At 40.9% G+C, this 27,507-nt stretch overlaps 1 protein-coding gene across 1 annotated transcript in view; it reads left to right on the top strand.

Moving 5' to 3' along the window:
* Nucleotides 1-27,507, top strand: part of BMPER (BMP binding endothelial regulator) — a 253,623-nt gene that overhangs the window by 41,248 nt on the left and 184,868 nt on the right. Inside the window, exons 4-6 of the mRNA XM_039221814.1 lie at nucleotides 15,288-15,370; nucleotides 19,238-19,328; nucleotides 23,198-23,280. Coding sequence (XP_039077745.1) covers nucleotides 15,288-15,370; nucleotides 19,238-19,328; nucleotides 23,198-23,280 — 257 coding nt within the window. The remainder of the gene's footprint in view (nucleotides 1-15,287; nucleotides 15,371-19,237; nucleotides 19,329-23,197; nucleotides 23,281-27,507) is intronic.

The raw sequence follows: 27,507 nt of genomic DNA, 5'->3' as shown, positions 1-27,507 counted from the left end.
TGAAGGTCAGGCCCTTAAATCTATTAGGTGAGGCCCACTCAGAATAATCTCCCTTTTTAATAACTCAAAGCCAAACTGATTAAGAATGTTAATTATACCTACAAAATCTATTCATTCACTCATTCATTTAGTTTTTGAGAGAGAGAGTGTGTGTTCAAGAGAGTGCAAGTAGGGGAAGGGGCAGAGGGAGAAGGAGAGAGAGAATCTTAAGCAGGCTCCACATCCAGCACAGAGCACATGAGATTATAGCCTGAGCTGAAATCAAGAGTCAGATGCTTAACTGACTGAGCCACCCAAGTGCCCCTCTGCAAAATTTCTTTTTTTTTTCTTTTAATGTTTTATTTCTTTCTGAGAAAGAGAGAGGCAGCGTGAGCAGGGGAGGGTCAAAGAAAGAGGGAGATACAGAATCCAAAGCAGGCTCCAGGCTCTGAGCTAGCTGTCAGCACAGAGCCTGACGTGGGGCTCGAACCCAGGAACCGTGAGATCATGACCTGAGCCGAAGTTGGACACTTAACCAACTGAGCCACTCAGGAGCCCCTCTGCAAAATTTCTTTATCATTGCTAAGTGAGATAGCCTAAATCATGGGAGTTCCATTCATCACATTCATAGGTCATGCCCACAGTCAAGGGCAGGGGATTATATAAGGTGGATATGTCAGGAAGTGGAAATCTTGGGGTCCATCTTAGAAGTCTACCCGCCATATTCAGAGCAGTTCAGGGTTGCATGGGAAGTAGAAGCATCTGTGGAGAATGATGCTCAGAGCTAGAAGATAGCTTATGGATCACACTGCATACTGTGAGTGCTAGCAAATGCTGACTTTTGGCTACTTTCTCTCCTTCTCTGGTTTGGTGGCCACCAAGCCCCACAGAGTCTAGTTCTTGCCTATCTTTATCCTTCTCCTGTTTTGGACTTCTCCAGATAGGAGACTTTCTTTCCTTTCCCCTTGTGTTTTGTACCTACTTCCTGCCATGGGGCTTAGCACATTCTGTTTCCTCTGCATGGGCTGCTTTTCCATCGGATGTCATCTAGTTTAGCCTGCACCCTTTCTTCAGTTCTCACTTTAGGCATCACTTCCTGGACTCCACAGCTACTTACCATAAAATTCCTCCTTCTTAAGACTAGGCACAATTGTGATTTAACACTTTTATTTTCTGTAACTCCCACTAAACTAGAGGCTTCATGTGGGTAGCAACTATAGTATTCTCAGCTGTGAGCCCTGTGGCTGGCACACCGTGGTTGCCTACTGAATATATTGAATTCAATAGGAAAATGGTCAGTTAGAGGAAGACAGGAAAGTTTGGACTAAATTTCAGTCTTCCCTAGTTAGTACTCATAATGTCAACTGCATAGTTCATGTATTACTATTGAGCCATATGCACCTTAACACATCTTACATCCTTTTTGCATTCTGCACAGCTTAAAAAAGAGTCGAGTAAGAAGTATAAGGAGAGAATAACCATGTATAAACAGGAATGAAAAATGGCTGAATGTTTATAAACCTGTCCCAGGATCCTGGTACTTTATTGTTTCTTCACTAAATTCCATAGAGGTTAAAAAAATGTCCTTAAAATCACCACCACTTCTGGGTATTTTTATGTGGTAGTGGCTGTAGTATATTTTAGTATTAACAGACTTAGTGATAACCTCAATGCAATTTTTGGTAGCTCTTTCCTCATACTGTACGAATTTACCAAATAATATTATGTAATTATGACTTCAGATTTCCTAGTTGCCTTCATTTTGATATGATTATCTGCTTTCTTTTATCACATCATATAAAACACACCTCTAATTTGGCTTTGAGTTTTCTGCAGCTGCTCTTAAAACTATTCTGTGACTGCTTGTAACTTGCCTGCCATGAAGAGTAAACCTCTCTGTACTTTAAGATGATCTCCCCCCTTTCCTGTCTTATATTTCACTACAGGAATGAAATCACAGTGATGCTTATCATCTGAAAACGTTTTGGAATCAAAACATTCTGATCTCCTCTGAGGATTCTAATGGCACTGTGTCATGGAAGCTATCAAACTGAGGGGAAAAATAAAGCTAGGTGTTCTGAGTAGAAAGTTGGGGTGCATCATTAGAAGCTACAGGAAAGAAATGATTTGACATAGAAGCCCCCAACATCTGTCTAGGTTCTCTTTGATTTCTTGCTTAAGTTTGGCAACTACAGAATTGAAAATATGTCTTTATGTGTGACATATATCTGTTTATGAAGATGCACTAATATACATGCATCTATTTATTATTTTAAAAATGTTCACCATGCTGCAATTATAACCATTCTTATTGGGCTTTGATCAGAGACTACTCTCTTTATCTTCAGAAAAAAAATTGGTACTTTCTATATGTTATTTTGAGAGGAATCTCATTTTGAGAGCTAATGTGGATTTGTCTTAGAAATCTATCTGTTAGAGAGGCTAATATTTAACAGGACTGATGATAATGAAGGTGAACAAAGTACATTGGTATGTCCATGAACTTGAGTGCATCCTTCACTCAGATGAGCTTATTTACACCTGAGCCAGCTAATTATATTTCTAGTAGCTTGGTGGTTAAATGGCTCAAGATGTTTATCTGCAGACATGCTTGGGCATTGACCAGCTGATGTTTACTACATGAGGCAGCCCTCTGCCTACCTGAGACCGTCTGGGCATTTCCTCAGCCATAACTGGGATCGGCAGAGGGATCAGATTTTAAAATACACTTTGAGTTTTTGATGTTTTGGGTCCTGAGGACTGTGGTATGGCCACCTTGATGAGGCTGTGAATGCACGGGTGGTTACAACTTCAAACCTCTGGGGGCAAGGCCACATTGAGGGGCTAAATGCAAAAGCCAGGGTAATATTTTCACACATCTAGACAAAGAAATTCTGTGCTCTGGGGCCTGTGGATTAGAGGATAGTCGTAAAAACTCTCATTTGAAGAAGGAAGTAAAAGAGGACTAGTCTTGGGATTAGGTGCAGAATCTAAGCAATTCTTCTACTTCTAGTTGCTTGACTTCGCCAAACCACTCCTTTCTGGGCCTTGGTTTCCTCTTCTGTAAAACAGGAGGGTCCTGAACCTAGATGTGCCTCTGAATGGCCAGGACGGATGGTGAAATATTCTGATGCCTGAGTCCTACTCCAGACCATATGAATCATAATTTCCAATGAGTGAGGCCCAGGCATCTGTATTCTTATTTTTTTTATTATGGTAAAATACATGTAACATAATTGCCATTTAATATTGTATAGTTCAGTGGCATTAAATGTATTCACATTGTAAGGCAGCCACCACCACTATCTATTTCAAACACTTTTTTTTTTAATGTTTTATTTATTTCTGAGAGAGAGAGAGAGAGAGACAGCGTGAGCAGGGGAGGGTCAGAGAGAGAGGGAGACACAGAATCTGAAGCAGGCTCCAGGCTCTGAGCTAGCTGTCAGCACAGAGCCTGACGTGGGGCTCGAACCCACAAACCATGAGATCATGACCTGAGCCGAAGTCGGATGCTCAACCGACTGAGCCACCCAGGCGCCCCTATTTCAAACACTTTTTCATCATCCCAAACTGAAACTCTTTATCCACTAAACAGTAAGTTCCTATTCTCCCTTCCCAGCCCCTGGTAACTTCTATTCTACGTTCAGTCTCTATGAATTTGTCTATTCCAGGTGCCTTGTATAAGTAGAATCATATGGTATTTGTCCTTTTGTGACTGGCTTATTTCACCTAACACAATATTTTCAAGGTTTTCATGTATATATATCATAATTTCATTCTTTTTGAGGCTGAATAATAATTCATTGTGTGCATAGAACATCTTTTGTTTATCCATTCTTCCAGCAATAGATATTTAGGTTCTTTCCACTGGGAATCTGTATTCTTAATTAGCCCCCCATGTGGTTATGATGTTCAACAGGCCTAGGAGCCACTGGAGTTGATGTTCTTCAGGTTCAGTTATGACTTTCTGTATAGGAGAAGGTTTAGGAGAAAGAGGGCCAGATATAATGTCATAAGTGAAAATAGGTGACTATTGGTATTCTTTAAAAAGTTTTTTTTCATGTTTACTTTTGAGAGAGAGAGAGACAGAGTGTGAGCGAACAAGGGGGAGAGAGAGAGAGAGAGGGAGACACAGAATATGAAGCAGACTCCAGGCTCCGAGCTGTCAGCACAGAGCCCAAGCCCGACGCGGGGCTCGAACTCACAAACTGCGAGATCATGACCTGAGCTAAAGTCGGATGCTTAACCAACTGAGCTACCCAGGCGCCCCTCACTGTTGGTGTTCTTCAGTTATTTATCTAGGTATATAGAATAAACAGCATAAACTTTGATGTCCACAAAATGTCCTAAACTCTAGCTAAATGTTCGTGGTCTGCTATTAGAAAGAGAAGAAGCTTCATAGACCCAGCAGGACCACTGTCAAAATACATAACTCTGCACACAGTGGCATGTTGGGTTTGTTCAGTGACATCACGTTGGTAGTTCGAAACAGACCATGATGTGAGTATTTACACCTTGGAAACTGGAGCACTCTACAAAATCAGGGTTTTTTCTCTTCTGTAGAGCTGACTATTAAACATTAGCAGCCCACCACTGACTATAATGCTAGGTGTTCAGTTTCTTCTTCTTCTTTTTTTTTTTTAATTATTTTTTTTATTTATTATTTCTAGGAGAGAGAGAGAGAGACAGTGTGAGCAGGGGAGGGTCAGAGAGAGAGGGAGACACAGACTCTGAAACAGGCTCCAGGCTCTGAGCGGGCAGTCAGCACAGAGCCCGATGCGGGGCTTGAACCCACGAACCGCGAGATCATGACCTAAGCGAAAGTCGGACGCTTAACCGACTAAGCCACCCAGGTGCCCCAGTTTTTTCTTCTTTTTAACAAGTGCCACTAACAAAAGAAATACATTTTAAAGGATAAGGCTTTGTTGACAAGCTAAAATCCAGAAATCCATGGCTTTAGATTCAGGAAGCACAGGTTATTGACAGTACAGAGCTCCCATTAAGTACCTCTCGAACTCCATGTTGGATGAGGTTTAGCCCTATCTGCTGGTGGCGATTTTTCCTCAACCCTCTTCAAGTATGATCATGCCCATCAGTGACTGCTTTTCTTGTCAGGTACTTGGCAATCTCTTCTACAGCTTTTGCCAACAGGCGAAGGTCGTTTTCAATTCAGTCCTGTTTTTAGAGAAGGTGAATTTTTCTCTTTAATGCCCTTATCTATCCATGTTTTAAATGTAATGGAGATCTTCCTCAGATTTTGTGGCATGAGATCAAAGGGGGGCCACACACAGCCTCCCAGAAGACTCTGTAAATATGTTTGGGCTGTTTAACAGACACCTTTTCTGCTGGCCACACAGTCCGAAAATCATCCCAAGCAAATGAGGCATCTCAAACCTTCTAGAAAAGAGCTCAGGTAAAGGAGGTGGCAGATAAGAAGAAAAAGATGGGCTGTAGGAATCTGCATTTTTACACACACACACCCCCCCCCCTTGAGCCCCCAGGGGATGTACTTAGTCCTTGAACTGCTCTTTGACAAATGCTTTATGAAAGTCTAGTTGTCAAACACACGCAGGCTTCATCCTGCAGGGGAGAGGCTCCTAGATGATGTGTGCATCAAGCCTGACTTTGCCATATAAATAAGTTTTTAAATGGTATAAAAAGGAGCATGCCCAACAGGGGTGTTTTGTAGACATAGACAAGCTTATTCCAAAATTTATATAAAAAGGCAAAAGACCTAGAATAACCGAAACAATTTTGTAAAACACAAATAAAGGAGGAGAAATCAGCCTACCCAATTTCAAGACTTCGAATACAGCTGTAGTAGTAAAGATAGTGTGGTACTGGAAGAGGAGTAGACATATACATCAATGGAGCAGAGTGGAAAACCCAGAAATAGACTCATACAAAATGCACAACTGACTTTTGACAAAGGTGTCAAGGCAATTCAATAGAAGAAGACTAATCCTTTCAACATATGGTGCTGGAAGAATTAGACACGCATAGGCAAAAAAAAAAAAAAAAAAAAGAACATGATCTAAACCTCATATGTTATATAAAAATTAACTCAAATTGATCATGGACTTAAATGTGAAACACAGAATGTAAAACATGTATAAAAAGCATGTAGGAGAAAATCTGTGGGACCTATGGCTGGGCAAAGAGTTTTTTAGATTTGACACCAAAAAGCACTGTCCACAAAATGGAAAAATTGATAAATTAAACTTCATTAAATATTTTTGCTTTGTGGAAGGCCTTGTGAAGAGAACAAAAGAAATCTAATTAGAAAATGGGAAAAAGATAGGAGGAGGTGTTTCACTATATTACATACACAGATGTCAATAAAACACAAGATACTCAACATCATTGGCCATTAGGAAAATGCAAATCAAAACCACAGTGAGGTATCACTACTCACCTATCAAAATGGCTAAAGAAAAAAATAACATGATTAACAAATGCTGGTAAAGATGTTGGAAATCTGTAACATATTGTTGGTGAAAGTATCAAATGAGTCAGCTACTCTGGACATGATTATAATAGTTTATAGAACTAAACATACACTTAATCATATAACCTAGTAATTGTTCTCTTGGACAATTCCAGTCAAATGAAAACCAGTGTGACCTCAAAACTCTGTACACAAATGTTCACAGAAGCTTTAATCATAATAGGCAAAAACTGGAAGCAACTCACATGTTCTTCAATGGTTCAAAAGACTGATATTTCTGTGTCATGGAATACTACTCTGCAATAAAAAAGGAAGATGCTGTTGATTCATGCAAAAACTTGGATGAATATCAAAACAATTTTTCTGAAAGAGGTCATCTCAAAAGGCTGCATATTGTATGATTTCATTTATATATAACATTCTTGAATAACAAAATTATACAGATGGAGAGCTGATTAGTGGTTGTCCTGACTTAGAGATGGAGGCGAGTGGAGTGAGTGTAGTTACAAATGAATAGTAATAAAACTGCATCAAAACACATACACACACACATACACACACACACACACGCACATACTCATGAGTGCACATAAAGCTAGTAAAATTTGAATAAGCTCTGTGGACTTCATTAATGTCCATTCCTGATTTTGATATTTTACTATAGTTTTGCAAGACATTAACTCTGGGGGAAGATGGGTGAAAGGTGCATGAGAAAAGTAGTTTTTTGTATCTTGTGAATCTTAATTCTTCCAGAATAAAAAGTAAAGTAAAAATGAGAGTGATAAGATATTTCTGACAATTTTTCTGCAGTAAGCCCTGTGCATCCTACCTAATCAACCATAAAGGTTACGTCTCTGTAATATGTTTCCCAAAGTATAAACATCGTGGAGGGCAATACAGTAATCGCACAGATGGCATTTCATACGTATGTTGTATATAACTCATTTCTTCTTCATGCTAGTCAAAGACATTTTCACTGATGTCCTTGAAATTACTTTGGGGAAACTGAGGGTCCCATTCATGACTCTTTATCTGTGGCCCCCATAATTAACCCTGTGAGATTGTTGGTCGTTTGGCTGTCTCCAAATAAATTTTATTTTCTTAGATTGCTGCTGTGTACCCCAAACTGTGAAATATGTTCCTATTTTGAAAAATGCGTGAATCTGAACTTAGATGTTTGAATTTGATCTTTTGGTCCCTTATTATTTGTTGCTTCAAAAGGCCTAAGGCATAGCATGACTGGTAGCCAAAGGTAAAGACGTTCAGAACAGAGTTTAAACATCGACCCACAAAGTCAGGTCTTGCCTCTTCAGCCACAAAACCTGCATTTTACTTTATCATATTGGTTTTTAGACATCACTGGAACATGATGTTAAAGTAGCACTGGGAGGCAGCATGTCACATCCCCCCAGGGGTGCCATTTTCACTTTTGAAGCTTCCACTTTCTGAGCTTCCTCTATGTGCCTGGCAGGAGCGAAGTAATGAATAGAACATGGATGCTGGAGTGAGATCAAAAGAATGGCTGTATGACCTGGACAAAGTAATTTAGCTTTTCTTGATTTCCTCATTTAAAAAAAAATAGGGGTAAAATGTTCTCTGTCCTACAATTCTTTTTATGAGTATAAAATGAAATCACATGTGAAAGCCCCTTGTACAGTGCCTCACCTTTAATAATTATGCAGTGATTTTTATTTTCTCTCTTCTCTGCTTTTTTCTTGTTGGAGGATTATTTATTTGCTATTTTGGAACTCAACTTTGGAAATGACCTCTAGTGACATTTTCCCTGCCCACATTAGAAAACCAGTCTGATGACTTCACAGGACAGTCTCTCCTGGTTTTTATTCTTTTTCCATTTTTGCTCCATATGAGCTCAACCCAGTTCTTTCTCCTGTGCCCATTGAGAAGCAATGGGTATTGGCTATTTGATAATGGGGTGCTGAGGATAGAGTGGCTGCTGCAATGCCGATTCAACCCAGAGGGAGATGCACTCCCACATTCAGAAGGGTTTATGGTAAGAACAGATCAAATGCAGGAATGATGGCTGATGTGGCCCATGTAAAAATGTTGTTGCAAGCATTTTTCTCCCTTAATGCATTGCATATTTCCTTTATTGTATTAATTACACCAAAAGTTTGAAGGCATATTTTTTTGCATAGAACCCTAATTTATTTATGGCTCATAGAATCTGTTTTATTACCTTAATATCAATGCCAGATATTGTATGTATTATAATCTTATGAACTTATGAGACTGGCTCTGTAAGCCACAATTTCCTCACTTTACGGTCCTCAATAAACACATAGATTAGAAATCCAAGTAAGTCACATGGAGATTTTATGTTCCTTTATACTAGTGAAGTGAGTTGAATTTACAAATCATCTATACTCATCTGATATTTCTACGTATTTGGGATGTTATTCATAAAACCATCAAAAATTAAGTAAAATAGTTTTCTGCCATTTGTTTTTCTATTGTTGGTCATTCCATTTCAATTATATATTTAATGTCTAATTGGAAAACAAAACAAAAAAGTCACAAAAAAGAATGTTGTGGGGGGCACACACCACTCTTTAAGAACTCAGTTCATGGGGCTGATTCTTTCTCTTGGGATTGAGGAAATGGTTTGGCTATAAAAATCCCATTAGCCAAAAATAAGCAAAATTGCCTGCAGGATTCATGGTAGGTACAGCCTTGGAGAGTAATAAAAGACTGTTTTAAATGAACTCCTAAGGACACGATATAAGCCTTAGAATGGCTAGTCAGATTTTGTGTTTATCCCTCTTGATTATACTTCCATATGTTTCTGGAGAACAGTGTCTGAAAAGTGGTTCATTAAAAAAATGTATTGGACTGGGGTAATTTGGGGCTTATTGACCAAGTCCCAGGGGTAGGGGTCCCCTATCAGGTGGCCCAGAAGCAACAAAGAATGGCAGAACTGTCTGCTCTACTTCCCTGTACATGTGGCATGAACTGACTTCAAAGACTCCAATGTTGCTTTAAGTAAGTATGACAGTTTGCACGCTAACCCTCCCCCCATAAAAGACAAGAATAAACTAGAAATCTGGGGACCAAAGTAGAATTTGGAAAGAAAGGCACCTTCCTGAAGATTAACTTATGATGAGGCTTGCACAGCATGGGAGGAGGGGAACTGGAAACAGTTGATAGGCTTCTCACTTCTAAGGTTTGGAAGGTACTGATGCTCAAAGGCTTTCCTTTGCTGTGTTCAACTCTAGCTGCCTGGTCTATAGGAGTGGTAGAGTTAGTGTTAGAAGAGACAGACTTTGACATCTGGGTTGCTCCAGGATAGCTTTGCTGTTCCTGGAAGTAGAATAGTAAATTGAACTGGTCCACCTGAAAGGAGAAGAGAGGTGGTCCAAAGAATGTCATCTTTTCAAAATTCTTTTCCTGTGATTTGCAGGAATAGCTGCATGTTGGTGCTTACCATGTATTCCTTGTGAAATTAGACATTTTTAAAGTAACTGCTACACACAAAGTACTGTCAGGGACCTGAAAAGGACATTTGAAAGGCCACATACACATGGGGGAAGAGCACAGGAGCACTCCTTTAGTGGGGGAAGTTTCTAGGAAGGCTTTCCAGAGGCTATGACCTTGAGTTGAGTCTTGAAGGGGTCGTTGGCCAGGGAAAGAAGGAGAGCCTGGGTAACCTGTGTGTCATTGTGGGGATGATGGAGATGGAGGGGATGGATAAGATCTGGGATTTTTAAGAAGGGACCAGCATTTGCAAAATCATATGATGAGATCTTCTGGACATATTTGGAATGTTTTACGTGCAGCATGTCTGCAGTGTGGGGTGACTGGGAGTAGCAGATAAGAGAATGAAGAAGTGAGTCAAGACCAGGCCTGACAGCTGTATATGCTAAGAAGTTTAAATTTTATAGTAAAGGTCAATGGTTTTAAATTCTCTCCCACTTCCTCCTTCCAGATACTCTTATCCAGTTGGTTTGGAGAAGAAAGGTTGGGGATAGATATCAGTCTGCACCTCAGCCAGGCTGTGAACCATTAGTCATTGATTGAGTGTAAGCCTGAATGAGAGTAAGACCCAGATCTGAAAGAGCACACGCTGTAAACTGTGCAGGAGGATTGCTTTTAAAAAGGCCCCTATCCCAGCCATGAGAAACAACCAGCAGCTTAGTTGAGGCAGGAGTGGAGAGAATGGATAGGTAATTGGAAGAGAACATCTGGAAAGCATGTGTATAGTGGCAGCGGTGGGGGTGGGGGGAGGTGGAAGAAAGGAAAGGTGGTCAGCAGCCACAGAGAATCCTGGAAGGTAAAGACTGTTGTTTGGATTGGGTACTTAGTAGGCCATTGCAGCCAAAGAGAGTTATGTTTCAGTGGGATGGTGGAGGCAGATAGCCCTGGGTGAAGACCTTGAACTTACTTTAAGAACCCCTCAAGTTTGTTATGATTAGGGAAGGTAGAAGAATCCCAGGGACCAAGATGGAGTTCCAAGAATGAAAAAGAAAGTGCCAGAAGGTCAGGTTGGGGCTATGTTGGGAGGTGTTGGGGTAGTTGTTGGTAATGGTAAGATCCAACTCTGCTCTTAGACTAATGCTTACCTGACAGTGGAGAAGGTAAGCCTTTTTAGGGTGAGACCAGGTGGAGCCAAGACTCATTAGAAGGCCAATGCCATTTTTTATGACCCTAATGATTTTTAACAGCTATTTTAACAGCAATGATGAAAATGTGTGGTATTCTCTCTCCCTTGGGATAATGTGGCTGTTGAAAGAGGTCACGGCTAATTGGAAAAATGAATTTTATTGCTTAATTGTGGATTCAATTTATTTGTGTACTTCCTGTTACCATTGCCATGTGTTTTCTGAGTTGACTAGTTGACTAGGCCAAGGTTCTCTACAAGAGTATGTATGTTAAAAAAAATGCTATGAAAATCTTCCCCACCCTGAAAATATTTAACATATAAAAAGCCAAAACTACATACATAAGTTTATTTGCTAGTTTAGGTTTTTGTTGTTGTTGTTGTTGTTTGGTTTTGTAGAGAAGAGTTATGGGGAATGCGATGGTTTTGATCACGGTTTCTCACTGTTGGCACAATTGACATTTTGAGTTGGTTGACCCTTTGTCATGCATTGTAGAGTGTTTAGAGCATCCCACTAGATGCTCACGATACACTTATCCCCCAGTTGTGACAACTGAAAATATCTCCTAACATTAGTAAGCGTTTCCTGGGTGGGGAATGGGAGAGGGTAAAATCACCCTAGACTGAGAACTATTGGTTCTCAATATATATATTGTAGTGGTTTTGTCGGAAAATAACTACTTCCTCCTGCTGCAGTATGGATAGTTTTATTGAAACTTGTGGAATCTGGAGAGCTTTTTGTGACCAGAAGAAACCTAATGAATATTTATAAGTGCCCTGGTCAAAAGTTTATTTAAAAGTATTTAAAGAAAAAGGAAATACTTTAAATTTACTGGTTGTCTGACCATCTGACCATTCCTTTGCCCCGTTTACCCATCCTTTCATTTAGTTACTGAATCTACTGTCCTTTAATTTCAATCTGGGTCTTTAAGTTCTTTTTTTTTTTAATGTTTTATTTATTTCTAGGAGAGAGGGAGAGAGAGACAGCGTGAGCAGGGGAGGGTCAGAGAGAGAGGGAGTCACAGACTGAAACAGGCTCCAGACTCTGAGCTGGCAGTCAGCACAGAGCCCGACGCGGGGCTCGAACCCACGAACCGTGAGATCATGACCTAAGCGAAAGTCGGATGCTTAATCGACTAAGCCACCCAGGCGCCCCTGGGTCTTTAAGTTCTTAATGCAAAGGATATTGTGCATTAGAATGTGCCTGAATAATATCACCCATCTAGAACTGGATGTGAAAGGACCTAAATTCTCCACACCTGGTGTAGAGCTTCACGCAAATTTGATCTAATGACTGTGAGATCATGACCTGAGCCAAATCAAGAGTTGGATGCTTAACTGACGGAGCCACTGAAGTGCCTCACAAATGTTTATTATAATTTGACATCATAATTTTATGCCTATTACATATAATACAATAAATTGAGCTTCTATTTTGTCTTAGCCTTTTAAATTGAATTTTTTGAGTAACTCATTTTTCTTATATTTTATGAAGTTATCAGTCCACATTGGATTGGAAGAACAAAAAGAGAAAGCAAACTGTCTTTCACTAGAGGTAGTTTGAGAAGTACCACCTCGAGGTATGATGGAAATATTTTTTTTGCTTCTCTTTCTACCCTGGCCAATAAGAGATATTTAGTATATTCCTCCTGTAGGGCTTCAGTAAAAAAGAGGGGCAAGATACTGCCTGTCTTCCCTATGAGCAGCATGAAGTTGGTGGCAAATGTAATTTATTATAAAGAGAGTAAGAGATAATATGAGGTAAGCATGAGGTTCTCTTTGATTGTATGTATATGTAAGTCTTCATATAGCTCATGTTAGTGTCTTGCATTAAATAACATGTTTATCTTAGAACAGAAATCCAAAGTGCAGTGAAAATGTCCATTTAAAAAGTCTTTTAACCCCAGGAAGTCCTTAGATAAGCAGTCTACTAGAATGTTTGAGGTACTGGGTCTCCATACTCGCTGATGTTGGTGAGGGCAGATATTAAAAAGGAAAAGGTATGTACTATACTTGCTAAAGAGAGTAACACAAATGTTTTGAATCTATTCTGTTGTTCAGACTCATCCAACATTTGGGTAAATCTGTTCCATGGACTCAGCTGTGGTAGACTGACATATGAACAAGGACAGTTAAGCAATGAGCACTTCACAGTTTGACCTTGGTCTTTGTATGTTAAAACTAAGGTGGAGGGGTCAGCCTTCCAACTGACACCAAGTTGAGGGAGAAAGCATTGCTGAGTTCCCTGCATTATGGACTACTTGTTCGAATACCTTTTATCCCATGTTGAGTGGAATAATCCAGAAAGGCCTGACTCACTCTTGGGACCCTTCACACATGACCTGGCATTGTATAGGAACAGTCTCTTGGCTGGCAGTTCCTGTTTGGTCTATATGGTTTTGTAGTGTACTTCCTTCTCCAAAGTAAAAAAGGCAAGATCTTTGCTCGCTCTATTAGCAGCAGAAAATCACCCTTTCTTTCAGTTTTTTTTTTTTTAATCCAGAGGATGAAAATATATAACATATTTGGAAACTCCACTGGCAGACTTGGCAGGCATTTCATATTTACTTGGACTTAACATGAATTGGATTTGGTCCTCTGATTTCCCCGCCTCCATCTCTTGGAACAAGTTATTTATTATCCAAGTGAGTCTGTGTTAGTGGATCAGACATGCACATGGCACATCTATTGTAAGTATGTTTGTTCAGTAAGATTTATGCTAGCCCAAATTGTTTTATATTGGTTTCCATTGTTGAAAATTTACTGTATTCATTCTTGGTTTGGCCTAAGTATTTGTAAGTGTGCTAGGGGTTCCTGTGGTTGAACATTTTATCACTGTAACACTTCATGCAAAGGAAATTAAAAAATATATAGTGAAAGCATTTCCCTAATATGTTTCCAATCAGCTGTGTACTTTAGTAATATGATTTGTAAGAACTAGAGAGAAGAGTATTACTGAGTTCTTTTCGATCATTCATAATTCTCTGAGAATTCAGATGATGGTTCCAAGTTGTGAAAATGTCTTTCGAAATTTTCTTCAGTCCTTTAGTATTCTGTTTGTGTGTGTTAAGAGGGCTTTTATATTGTATTGTGTTGTGTCGTGTCGTGTCGTGTCATATTGTATTGTACTGTATTGTATTACCACAACAGTATCTAAAAGAATTCAGGGAAGGAGGTGTGAGTCTTCCGTGTGTTTCTTGGACAAGAAAAACTGATGTGGATTGAGGTTGATGGACTAGCCAGAAGTCAATTGTTGGTACAGAGAGGCAAGACTTTTTATTCCTTCATTATCCCGTGTGTTCCTGCTTCTGTACTCCTTGGGCTAAGTAACTGGACTGTAATTCATAAAACCCTTTGCCTGGTGGGCTCTTCATAATCTAATATTCAGTGACTAGTGACATAGGCAGTTGCATCTTCCCTGAAAGTGTGACACATGAGGTGGAGGTTGATATTTGGAGAAGCTAAATTAAGATCTAGGCTGTGATCTTTGTGCCATTATTTCTTTGGCTCTTTTTATGAGGACTTAAGCTAACTGGCTTGTTTCCTCTTTTAAGGATCTCTGGCCTTTGACTTGCTTTTGCCAATGAATGAACAGGACTTCTGTTTTGGCTAGTGAATTAATTTGTGACAATCTATACATTTAGAGTTTCAGATGTCCTTAATCTAGTTCACTACTTAAAGTAAGATCAAGGTGAAATGTGAAATCATAGCCCTTAAACTGGGAAGCAAGATACGGGAAGTTTCATCTGGTGAAGACAGTAGCTTGTCAAGAGTCTTAGATAGGTATAGAATTTTACAGTCATTTCCTAAAGTTTAATTTCCTGCCTTTATTTCCTATCATGTTTTAACCTTCCCTCTTGACCTGCAGCAATTTGGTGTTCATTTAAATCTTATGAAAAATCCCCTTTCTCAGTGATGATTTTAGCCCCGATGCTCCTCCTCCATCCGCAGGCATAAAGTCACGGGGGTCATGCATTTTGCCCAAGAGAATACATCAATCCACGCTTTTCCCGTTGAAAACATAGTCTTGGTTAATCCTCTCAGTGGTCGAAGAATTAATGTAAGTGAAAACCAAGTGGATATTTAGAAGGCTTAGTTGTGTTTTGGAGAAAATAGCCAAGGAACATGATGGTTCCTGCTGTTGCTAGTCCTGGCCTAGAAAGCATAACTTCTTTTGCTCCAAAGAAAAAGGAAACACACACTCATTCTTGGTCTTTCTTTCCTGCTTCTGTGTTTCATGTCTAGGTTGCACCTATGAAGGAAGTACCTATAACAGCTCCTTCAGGTGGCAGAGTCCTGCACAACCCTGTGTTCTACGTCAGTGCCAGGTAAAGTCTATTTTACTCTCCACTGAAAAGGAATTTGTGAAGTCTTCCTCAGAAGCACCTTTTAGACAGCACAGAAGGAAAAAGAAAAGTAAGACGAACATGAGAAATAAAAAAAACAACTATATCCTTATACATGTTTATTGTGTCATTCACCATAACAAGACAGGCACAGAATAGATATTATATCGCACTTGCTTCCAGAAACATGCAGTGGGATTGTTCACCATTGTTAAATTGTGCCTGGAAAATCTCCAGAAAGATGTATATGTCCTTGGGGAAAATTCATGTCTTCCTGTGAGTCAACTTTGCGCAAAACACAAATTCATGTTAGCAGAAAGAGGTATTGTTAGAGGATATGTGTTTTCCTTCTTTGATTTAGAAACATTTTGAACAGGAGCCAATCTGTAAGCTTATTAAATCAAAGCAATTAGTACACGGTAACCTCAATGATTTCAACATGACAAATTTGAGAACCACCAGTTCAATTCCTAAGAAGCCCACTGTGGCCAGTGCTGGCTGCTCTCTGCAAAGGGCGCTGATTCTACATGACTCTAGTTGTTATAGGTCTTTGACACAGCAAGATAAACTAAAGGAGAAATGAAGAATTGAAACATTCAGACTCCTTTTCTTATCTCTAAGGAAATAGTTAAAAAAAATGCTCATCTAATTTTGAAATAATTTAAAAATTCTCTACAGAGAAGTTGCTTTTAAATCATTTTACCCCTCGCTTCCTTTTACTGTCCCAGGATGATGCTCTTGCATTTAAAGGGGAAGAAAGAAAGGTTAGTGTAATAATGCATATTTCAGTTGGGTCTTATCTCATGTATATTGACACTTAGTTTATTGAAATCTGACTTTTATGTAGCCATGCTGTTATATACTCACAGTGGGTACACTCACTCCTAAGATCATCGGTTGTTTATTTGGCTAAATGTTCATATTGTTTGTGTGGTAAATCTAATTTGTGAAAATGAGGAGTAGACAGAACAGATGTAAATAACAGATTAGTTGAATCAATACATACTTGTTGAATTTTTGCTCTGGGAGTTATAAATTCATGCGTCAGGGAACAAAGAGATGAGAGCAGTGAGTTGTAATAATATAAAAAGTCCACCTTCATTCTAAAATTTGTACCACCCCACCCCACCCTGCTTCTTGACCAATGAAATTTCTACTCTTTCAGAAGGGCACTCTGAAAGCCTTGCTTGAACTGTCTTTTAAATACGACAACCCCCTGCCTTTTGGAGTAAAGTGTAACATTTTTATGCAACAGCCAGAGGTCTTGAAGATCCTCCAATTGCATGGAACAGTGGTGACGTTTGCTACTTTTGGATGAAGACTTTGTTTGAATTAAATGAAAACCATTATGTGGGAGGAAATAGTTTGTTGACCGTGTAACACAGGAAGCCATTCTCAGTTGTGGACACTGAAACTCCTAGTGCCTATCGTCTTCGGTCACCAGCCACTCATCAGGCCCAGAGAGAATGATGCAGGAATATCCCATTGTTATTGGGAGAGATCTCAAGGACTAATAACTCTGGGAGTCAGGAAGTGCTGAACTGCAGAATAGAGCCCAGAAAGGGGATGTTACCTTCCAAAGATGAACTTTTGCCTTTTCATTCTCCTTCTTTTTAAAAATAATTTTTTTAAATATTTATTTTTGAGAGAGAAAGAGAGAAAGGGAAAGAGAGACAGAGCGTGAGTAGGAGGGTCAGAGAGAAAGGGAGACACAGAACCCAAAGCAGGCTCCAGGCTCTGAGCTGTCAGCACAGAGCCCAATGCGGGGCTCAAACCCACGAACTGAGAGATCATAACCTGAGCTGAAGTCAGACGCTTAACCGACTGAGCCACCCAAGCACTACATTCTCCTCCTTTTTAAAAACTTTGCCTGAGCGCTGCTTGCCAGTTTAAAAATGTCGTTTCATTCAGTATTCCTAAAAGCAACCCTCTAAGGTAGTTGTAAAAGCTCAGCTGGCACCTCCCTACTCCTGCTTATTTTCTTCCTCTGTTAGGGAATGAAACCTTATCTGTGGATGTGAGAAAAAGCCACTTACTGGTACTGGTCAGGAGAGGCTTCACTTAAGATATTTCTCTGCAGAATGAGACAATTGCAAACTCTCTAAGCTCTTCCCTTCCCCGGGGAACAAGATCAGTAACAGGAATGAGTGCAGTGTAGCACGTAAAAAAATATGGGCTCTACCTTTCACATAACTTGTTTCTTCACCTCTCTGAACCTCGCACTCTCATCTCCTGTGAAGCAAGGATGGTACATCTCATAGGGTAACGTAAGCAGTAAGTGAGGCTATCGTTAAAGACACTTATGGTAGAGGCTGCATGGACTGGGCGCAACAGGTACATATACCAGGCAGGTATCAGGTAGTCTTACTACCTGGTTTATTTCCATTTGAGCTGAATTCTAGCTTCTTTCATCCTCCTACTAAAAGAGTTCCAATGGTGAAAAGTTTACCTTTATTTTCCACTTTTACTTTCTTCCTAAAGAGAAAAATCTGAAGATCACAGACAGGAAATTCATGCTGGGAACAAATCTGAATCCTCCATCTGGATTGCAGATACTGAAGGGAAATTGATCTTGGGCCATAGCTTTTTGTATTGCTTCAGTTATATAACTGAAGCACAGATCCTTTTTTGATGTGGTATATTGTGATATTTTGACCGTTGTTCTTTTCTTTCCCAAACGTGATATAGACCACAATAAATTCCTCTGGTAGTGGAATCCTCAGACCTGACAGATACGAAGACATTTAGGATATAACTTTCCTTGTTGGATTGAGATAATATGGTAGCAGACACGATGAAAAAAGTTATCCAGTTGTCAAATTGTTACATTTTTTTTTAGTATGTGCCACCCCTCCCTGCAAAACAAAATCAAACACACACACACAAATCCATTTATAAAATGGGTAGAGAATATGGAGAAAATTCTTCAAAGACCAACTCTGAAAATTAATTTTAAAAAGGTGTCAGTTGACATTAAAATACTAGAATCTCAAGATCTGTTTGCAAATGAGTCACTTGGTTTCATTATTAAGATCTAAAGGCTCTATTTTTCCATATATAGTATGAACTTTAAAGTAGTTTTATCTTGGGGCACCTGCATGGCTCAATCAGTTAAGCGTCTGACTTCAGCTCAGGTTATGATCTTGTGGTTTGTGAGTTTGAGCCCTGTGTCAGGCTGTGGGCTGACAGCTCAGAGCCTGGAGCCTGCTTTGGACTCTGTGTCTCCCTCTCTCTCTGTCCCTTCCCCCACCCCAAACTAAATAAAGATTAATTTTTTTTTTTTTTAAAAAGTAGTTTTATCTAATCTCATCATTTGGGTTTTGAGAGCCAGGCTCTCTATGTGAGGCAGAGTGAAACTTCTAAGATGGCAGAACTGGTCTAGTTATTTCTAGAAGCGTGGTAAGAAATTATGTTTCCAGATGCCAGGCTGGAGTATTATGCTCATACTCTGTGCCTTATAATTAATGGCTTAAAGTTTAATAACAATTATAGAAAATAGAGGAAGTGTTGACAACTTAAAACAATTGTGGATGAACAGCTAGACTCTGTCAACTGCTGACTGACAGTAAGAAGGTCTTAAATACTAGATTTAAAAGAAAGAAATTTGAGCCAAAAAGAAAGACTGAGGACAGGGTCAAGACAGGATTTGTGCCCTGACTTCAAAAGCATGAGGGGTGTGAGCTGGGGAGATGTGACCTCATCAGAGTCATGTCCTCTGGACTTGCCACCCACCCTCTTTTGCACTTTTGTGCTTGGACTCTTCCCTTACTACCTTGATTACTTTCCCAAAGTGAATCACTCCTCAATGGGAATTCTGAGCTGACATGTGTGTGGCGTTCTGTTTTTCAGGAAGGTGTTATCACAGAGTCTGAGGTGCGATGTGTTGTTCATTGTAAAAACCCTTCCAAGCATCTGGGAACGTGCTGCCCCACATGTCCAGGTAACATTCTCAGGAAGGGAAGGCTGCTAGGCTCCCTGGTAGAGCACATCACTGTGAAATCTCTGTGAGCTCTCTCAAGAGGGCAGGATTCTCCCCCTCCTGACTGGAACTTTTCTCACTTTGTGTCTGTGTACATAATGGGTTGAGAGAGCAAACTCCCTTGCACAGAAATGTCCGGTTGGCCTCTCTGGTGTGCCCAGCATGAATGCAATGTGCGGTAGGTCTTGGCACGTGGATGCTCCAGGCTCCGGAGGCCTGCTTTCCACTCCACAGGGCCACAGGTAACGCTTACTTTGGAAGGAAAGGCTGTGGCTTTCTCTTGCTTCCAGAAATGTCTTTTTACTGCTTCATATTGCAGTATCTTGGCTAGAGCTTGCCTTGGTGATGAGGTGACCAGATGTTTTCTGAAAACTGAGAGCTGTGTCCCTATGTGAATTTAGCTTAGGGCTTTGCTGGTCTCAGTTTTCAGTGTGGTGCAACAAGTTGGGCCCGCTGTCTTTTTAGAGGGCCCCACTGCCTAGCTGACAGCAAACGGATCTTTCCCTTCCAGTGGCTAGAGTGCTTCCTTTTACTTTTCTGAACAGAATTACAAAGGCCTCCTGCATCTTTTCTTGCCCTTAGGTACAGGCTCGGGGATTTTGAGGTGAGAGATTTTTTTTCTGATCCTTTAAGCCCCTGGCCCATGCTCTCAGACAGATGTTCTGAGTTTTGGTTTTACTCTCAGTGCTTTTCCTCACTGGAGGGGATACTCACAACTGGTACCCAATTTCCAATGGGCCTTCTGTTCTGCAAACCTTCCAGGGGAAGGCTCAGGTACCATGCTAAGACGCTCTGCAAACATGAGCCCTGCTCCCCCTCCCCCACCCAGTACAGTTTGAGATGTGCCTGGACCCGAGTCCCTATCAGAGAGTCCGGTTTTTTCTCATCTTTGAATGACAGTAAAGACAGCTGCTCTCTACTACCTCTAACCTTCCTGAGTTGCCTGGACAGTCTTTATAGAGCCAGATTTCCTTTTCACATTGGGATTTCTGTGAAGCTCGTATTCTTGGATGAGCTTACAAGAAGGCCTAACACAAGAAGATTTCTTTCCACAATCCAATTATTTTATATCTTTGTTTGCTTGCATTCCTTTTGCCTCTGAATGCATTACATGCTTTGTATTATGTAACCATACACTTACATGCCTAAAGGGGCCTTATTAAGTTAGATCAGTAGTTCTCTAGGCTGTACATTCACATCACCTGGGAAGCTTTAAAAGATAAATCTTGATGCCCTGGCTCCATTTCAGACCAACTCCATCAGCCTCTCTGAGGCAAATCCAGGCCTCCCAGATAATTCCTGTACACTGGCAAGCTTGAGATTGATAACAGAGCAAATTTTATATGCCATGTAGATTTAAAGTTTATTGTAGCTCTTAAATATGAATTCAACTGTGTTGAAGAGACTGCTGCTTTATTGGTACAGAATCAATTCAGTGTATGTAACATTCCTCCTCACTTACGAGATCGTCGTGTGTTTTAGGCTGCCTTTGAATGTGTGGGTATACAAAGAGCTGAGTGAATTCATTTCAGCAGTTGAAGTTATCATATTTGAGCAACTGCTTCTTTCACTTGGCTTTTGGTTGAGTTCCTGGGAAGAAAGGCCTGAACCCCCTGACTGCATATACTGCAGTGCTAAGTCCCCCTGACCACCCAGTGAGGGATGAGTTACTGTCCGCAGTTCACACAGGAAGAAATTAGACCCAGGGAGAATAAGGACCTTTCCAAGGCCTGTGAGTTGGAGTTGGGGTCTGGCCCCTTTTGTTTCTTGGCTACCATACTGCGCTACCTACTTCTCCCCTCACCCCAAACACACACCATTATAATTGTTCTGCTTGGGTCTGGATGCTCTAGGAGATAAATCTTTAAAAGCTAGTGTGCCAGTGCCACACAGTGGCCCCCTGACACCTGGGCAGGCTCTGTGCCTTCGCTTATGAAGGGTCAAGAATCGACTCTGCTCTGTCTCTTTAATTTCAAAGGCCAAGCTTTGGGATGTAAATCAGAAGACTGAGAAGAGTCCACATCCAAAATGTATTATCATTTGTCTCGGGAGGGAGGACTCAGCCAAGTCTAGGTAGGGATAGTCAAGGGAGGCCATGGGGTATTCTCCTTGGTAATTCAGAAGGACTGGCATCTGTCATTAATCATAGAGGTATTCTGCATAATGACAAACATGTACAGTCTGCGGTCAGTTTCTTCCTGAAGCAGATTTCAGGACATTCTTGTTGTTGGTTCTTTCCTTTTGTCTGACTCTTGACCCAGCGACGATGGTTCGTGATGGGAACAGTTTACATAGAATTTTCACTTAAAATTCCTTTATTTAAGTTGTCAAATGTAGATGGTTGTGGTTAATCTGTCTGGCAATCTGTATGACACAGCCAGTGGGCAAACATATGAAAGAATTGGAGACCCTTCGTTGGAAGTGTGCTTTGAAAAGAGACAACTGGGCACCTGCCGTTATTAACAATGCTGAGATACAACCTCTGGAGGGACCCAAGTTTACCAAGTCTTTCTGCATCAGTGAGAACAGTGAAGAGGTGGTTGAATGCTAGCTCTGCGTGTGGGTATCAAATCGACATCAGACTCCATAGCATTTGTTTTCATGTCTTTCAGTTGAACAAAGCCTCCATATCTAGACTTAAGATGAATAGGTCCAGCAGCCAGATTAGGTGGTTATGGGTAGTGCTTGTTTCTTCTTATCAAGAACCAACTGCTTCAAGAGTTTGGTGGGTTCTGTTCTTCGGTTGGCAGGCCTTACATACTCTCAGGGGCATGAGTCAGTCTCTCACAAGAGCCCCCTTTGCTGATTTTTGGCACTACTGTGTTGGCTCCAACCCTGTCTACCATGTGGAAAGTGACCTCAGCTATTCTGACAAAGCACCTCGTGAAGATAGTCCTGAGGAAAGTGGCTTTGCCATAAGCTGACAGTTTTTTCGTGGCCTGTTTGGCACAGGGGTTCCTGGCCAGGCTGTGTTTCAAGTCATTTGTGGGATACCTTAAGAATATAGCAGTGTCCTGAGGCTCATTCTGAATTGGAGACACCTCCTGGGCTTTTCATCCTATTTTGAGCCAAACTTAGTGGTTAAGCCTTTTCAAGATCACATACAGTAGGTCTGAAAACCTGTGTGGCATCTCCTGCCCTGCCTTTCCCCTTCCTGCTTTGGCGCCAAACCTGTGTATGGTGCAACTGGTAGGTCGCAGCTGAGTTTGAATCCCAGCTCTGCCACCTGCTGACTGGTTGAATTACTTCCTCTTGCTGAGCCGTATTTCCCTTATTCGTGGAGATAATGACAGGTGTCCCCACTTTGGAGGGTCACTGTGAAGATGGAGTGAGATCAGGGGCACAAAGAGTCTGGCAGAGACTGGGTGTTCCCTGGATACTCACCAAGTGGTCATGTCATTCATGTCACTTGCTGGGTATAGCTCATTGTGCACGTCTCTCATTTGGCCTTTTCCTGTTTGCCTCTTCCGGCCCTCCGGGGTTTCGTTCCCCTGGCTGTGGTCAGGGTGGTCATGGTGGGCTCCTTAGACTTGTAGGGCTCACCACTGCCCAGTGTTCCCCCTTGGGCTGACCTGGCTTCCATCATGTTATTTGCTTTCTAGCATCTTCAGGTATCTGGACTTTTGTCAGTCTTTTGTATTTTCTTCCTCCTCTTCTTTTTTTTTTAAAGCTATGAAATGATCTTGTTCCCTGGTTAAAGAGGATAGATACTTTGCCAGGTGGAGGTGGAGGTAGACAGATGAGGGAAATGGATGAGCAGTAGATGGAAGCATAGTGTCAAGCTGAGCAAAGGCTCCTGCCCTAATTGTAAACTTCTCTTTGCTTTCTAGGTTGTGTGTTTGAAGGTGTGCAGTACCGAGAAGGAGAGGAATTTCGGCCAGAAGGAAACAAATGCACCATGTGTTCCTGTGTTGTAAGTACTACCCTGGATGTTCTAAGGGTGTTCCTTCTGGATCACTGTGACTGGGATCCACCAAGAACAGCCCTGAGTTTCTTTCCAGTCTTTCAGCCTCTCCCTCCAGATGAGGAGCCAAGGAAAAAGTCTGCTGCTCTAGGGCAGATTTCTCAATCTTGGCACTATGGCAATTCTGGGCTGGGTAATTCTTTGTGGTGCGGGGTGTCCGTATATCATAGGCTGTTTAGCATTATCCCTGGCCACAATGCATTAGGTGCCAGTAGCACTTATACCCCTCGGTTATGATAACCAAAAATGTCTGCAGATGTTGTCACATGTCTCCGGGAGAGCAAGATCATACCTGGTCGAGAATCACTGGTTTACGGATTGAGGGAGGGAGGCTGGTTTCATTCTACCTGCCTTCTTCTTTGAGAAGATTTTGATTCTCTCTTCTTTGGGGCAGAGAAGCTTCTGGCCGAGGCAGCTGTTGAGTTATTCATTGTAGTCAAATGGGAAGCATATGGGGATAATTACAGCTTGCTTCAGTGTAGTCTGTGGGGTGAGAGAACCTGATCATTTCATCCGGTCATTTTCACAGGGCGGGGTGGGGGATGGACAGGAGGAAATGGCCACTAACCTGTGGATTCAGGGCAGAGTAGGAATTAGTGAGACAAAGCCATAGACTTGCCTTTCTAAGAATTGTTGACTTGTGATTCATATACTGAGGATAGCTTCAGAGTGCTTAGGAATGAAATAAGGAACTTGGTGTATGCTATAATTTTAAAGGGATCTTTTTAATTAACGTATTTTAGATTTGGAGTAAGATCATTGGTGGTGATGGTGATGAAGGGGAGTCTAGTCTTATTCAGTGCGCCAGGTTATTTACAGCAGGGAGTTAGCACAACCATCTGTTTTTAAAACTTTTAATCTTTTGTAATGAAGAACATATAGTATGCATATCAGAATATCAAAAAACATACATAGACAACTTTAGTGTCCTAATTTCACCAAACTAGAATCAAATGTGGACCATCATAAATCATAGCATTAGCACTCACCATTTCTCTACATGTCTTTTCTAAAATCTTTCCCTCTTCCTACATCACACATGCACACACAACCTAGAGAACCTACATTAAGATAAACATGACCAAGAGTGATGGTTTTTGTATGAGGAGAAAGAAGGAAAGAAAGGAAGGGAGGCAGAGAGAAGAGCTATATAAAAAGTATGTAATATGAGGTATATAATACCCATAATACTAAAATAACATAACATAAAACACAGAAACACAAAAGTAATTTTCTGATAAACAGAAGTTTGCATATTCAGACTCAACTGCCATGTTTTTCTCTTCTTGCTAATTATGGTTAAATAGCTTTATGTTATTTTTATGTAAATAAGTCATTAACTGCTACCCACTTCTTAATTTTATTTCTTCCATGTTGGTAAAGTTTTCTGATAATTTTTTTTAACTTGGTCTCATTCTTTTGGGTAAATTGAAGAAAAACAAAGCACATTTCAGTGGGAAATTTTAAATCTGCATCTGCATAAATTGTCTTTTCCATAAAGGTGGGCCAAGGTTAGGCAGCTAAGACTCCTTGGGGAGAAAGCTCAGCAGGTGGCAGGAGGATGGAAGGTTCCTGCAGTTTTATCAGTGACAATTACACAAAGTTATCCAATGTTGGGAACTGGGAATGAGTTTAGAAATTATATGTACAGGGTCACAAACTCAAATGTGCTCAAGGCATTCAGATTTTACGTGTTTGTAAACACAAAGCATGCTAAACAAAAATACCTGAGGGCCAAGTTCAGGCCCCTGGAAGTCCTGCTTCCATTTTCAATTGAAGAAATAAAATACAAAGATGTTACTTGCCCAAACTTTCCTGCTAGTGAATTTTCTCCAGATGTGTATTCTGTATCTTTTCTATATTCCTGTATCTTAATTTCCTAATTTCCTAATCCTGTATTCTTTCTAGTTCTCTGTGTTGCCACCCTTCACACATAAGGGGCAGTGAATGGCTTTTTCTTATGTTCCTAATGTCAGTTATTAAGCTAATAAGGTAAGTAGAAGAGAGGAGGGAGTTTTTGCTTGGGGACTGGATGTTTGTATGTAGGATTGGATATGAAGAGGACCCCGAGAGCAGTTTTTTCTTTTTGTAAATACAAAAATTTGAGGTGTAAGCCCTGTCTTTTTGTAGCTTGTTATTAAAATAACCTCATTTTTAATATTCTTTCACTTTGCTGCCTTTTGATGTAATACCCTAAAAGAAAAAAATAATGTCATGACAGCAAATGGTTCTGTTCTGAGAGTGATAACTACAGAGGTTTTCTTTAGAAGTAATATTGCAAATGTACAGACTGGCCTGGGGATATGTATGTAGTACCTGTGTGCATATATATTTGTATGTGTATATGTCTATATCTAAGGTAGATATATCCACATAACTATACAAATCTATATAAACATGCCTATAAACATAAATGCAAACACACACATTTACATGTCCAAGTTTGGATTCCCCCAGAAACAGGGCCCGAGACAAGGATTCGCATGTAAGTCATTTCCTTAGAGAGGACACTGGCAGAGGAGTGTGGTGATTTCCCCAGTGTGGGGGAAGAAGCCCAGTGACGGGATGTCAGTGAGTGAGTATCCTTGTACCTGACCAGAGTGCACTCCTGCTGGGCAAATTTTGGAAGCCAATGTGAGATTCATGCATCAGAATTTCCTGCTGAGAGGTGAAGGACACGAGATATGTTTACAGCAACCCCCTATAGCCCCAGGCGGGGTATTGATTGGGTACCAGTATGAGCCTGCAGCTCAGGTGAACAAAGTGGCCTCCAGCAGTGAGAAGAAGAAGCACAGGTGCTAGCCATTGGAAGTCTGGCACTCACATTCACGTGGTAAGGGTGAGAAGATGGGGGTGGGGCAGCACCACAGTCACCTATGGCATATTTGTGCATGTATGTGGTACATATACACACATGAACTATACATTAATATTTATATATTTCTTAATATGTATGTATATATGTGCATACACATGCACATACCCATATGTACATATTCATATATATGTCTTTAGAACACTGGGCCACCAGTGTTTTCCTTTGCTCATGCTGCTGTCTGGTCTGGTACTCCTTTTCCTTCTTCACCTGGTGAGTGCTTGAGCTTTTGAAGTCAGTTATCATCACCCCACTGCAACTAACTCACCGACTACTTCATTCCCCAGATAATAGCAGCAACAGTTTTCTCATTGGTGTTTCTGAGGCCCACGGCCCCCACTGGCTAGCTCTCCTGCCTTCTTTCCCTTCCTCCTTCTCTTACATGCACGCGCACGCGCACGCACGTGCACACACACACACACACACACACGCTTCCAGGTAGCAGGTTGTAGCTTATGCATGTCTTTCTAACCTCGTTACTGAGTACAGTAAGTGTGCAGTTTTATTAGCGTTCTTCTTTTCCATTGCTGTCTTGTGGCTTAGTACCGTAAAATCCAGTAATCACTTCTCTTCCAGTGACGGTTCTGCCCTTCAGAGCTGGCCAGCGCCTTCTTGCCTAGGAGTATAGTTATTGTAGGCAGATACCCCATTCTCATTAGGTTTCTGTTTACCTGGGCGCACACCCTATGGAGCCATGCACATGTAAAGCATCCCTAGTGTATATTACCTGTCTCTGATGGACGACTGGCCAACTCTCCAAGGTGTTCCTTACTCTCAAGGAAATATTGCATGTGCCATGTGGCTTCTATTTTACATTTGACCCTTTTAGTTACACTCTCCGAATTTGTGAAAATTGGTCTACCCATGTTTTTGTGATGTGGTGACAGGGGCAGACCACCAGAAAGACATTTCATCTTACTGAGATGGATTCCTTAGATAATGAAACAAATGCCTTGCACATGATTTTACATCTTTGATTTAGGTCAGGACAGTATATATGGCATTCCAGACGGTTGAGAGCATGCTAATGTTTGAAGATATCTGGAGAGTATTTCACAACCTCTTGCTCTTACTCATTCCAGAAGCAGAGCATCTAGCATTTTTAGGTGTTAATATCATCGTGACTCACATAGAAAAATGCACTGCTTTACTATCCCTTGTTAAACTATATACCCCCCATGCACCCAGTACATAAATAAGAGAGCCAAGAGAATTACTTCCCCAGAGTCCCAGTACTAATCAGGGGGGTGAAAACCGGGGTTCCTCTGGCTGCTCCATAGCGCCGTCTGAGTCGTACTGGA

The sequence above is a fragment of the Hyaena hyaena genome, unplaced genomic scaffold (assembly GCF_003009895.1).
Source record: "Hyaena hyaena isolate Hyena2069 unplaced genomic scaffold, ASM300989v1 scaffold_1021, whole genome shotgun sequence".
Taxonomy (NCBI): Eukaryota; Metazoa; Chordata; class Mammalia; order Carnivora; family Hyaenidae; genus Hyaena; species Hyaena hyaena.
This window is presented reverse-complemented; position numbering and strand designations above follow the sequence as displayed.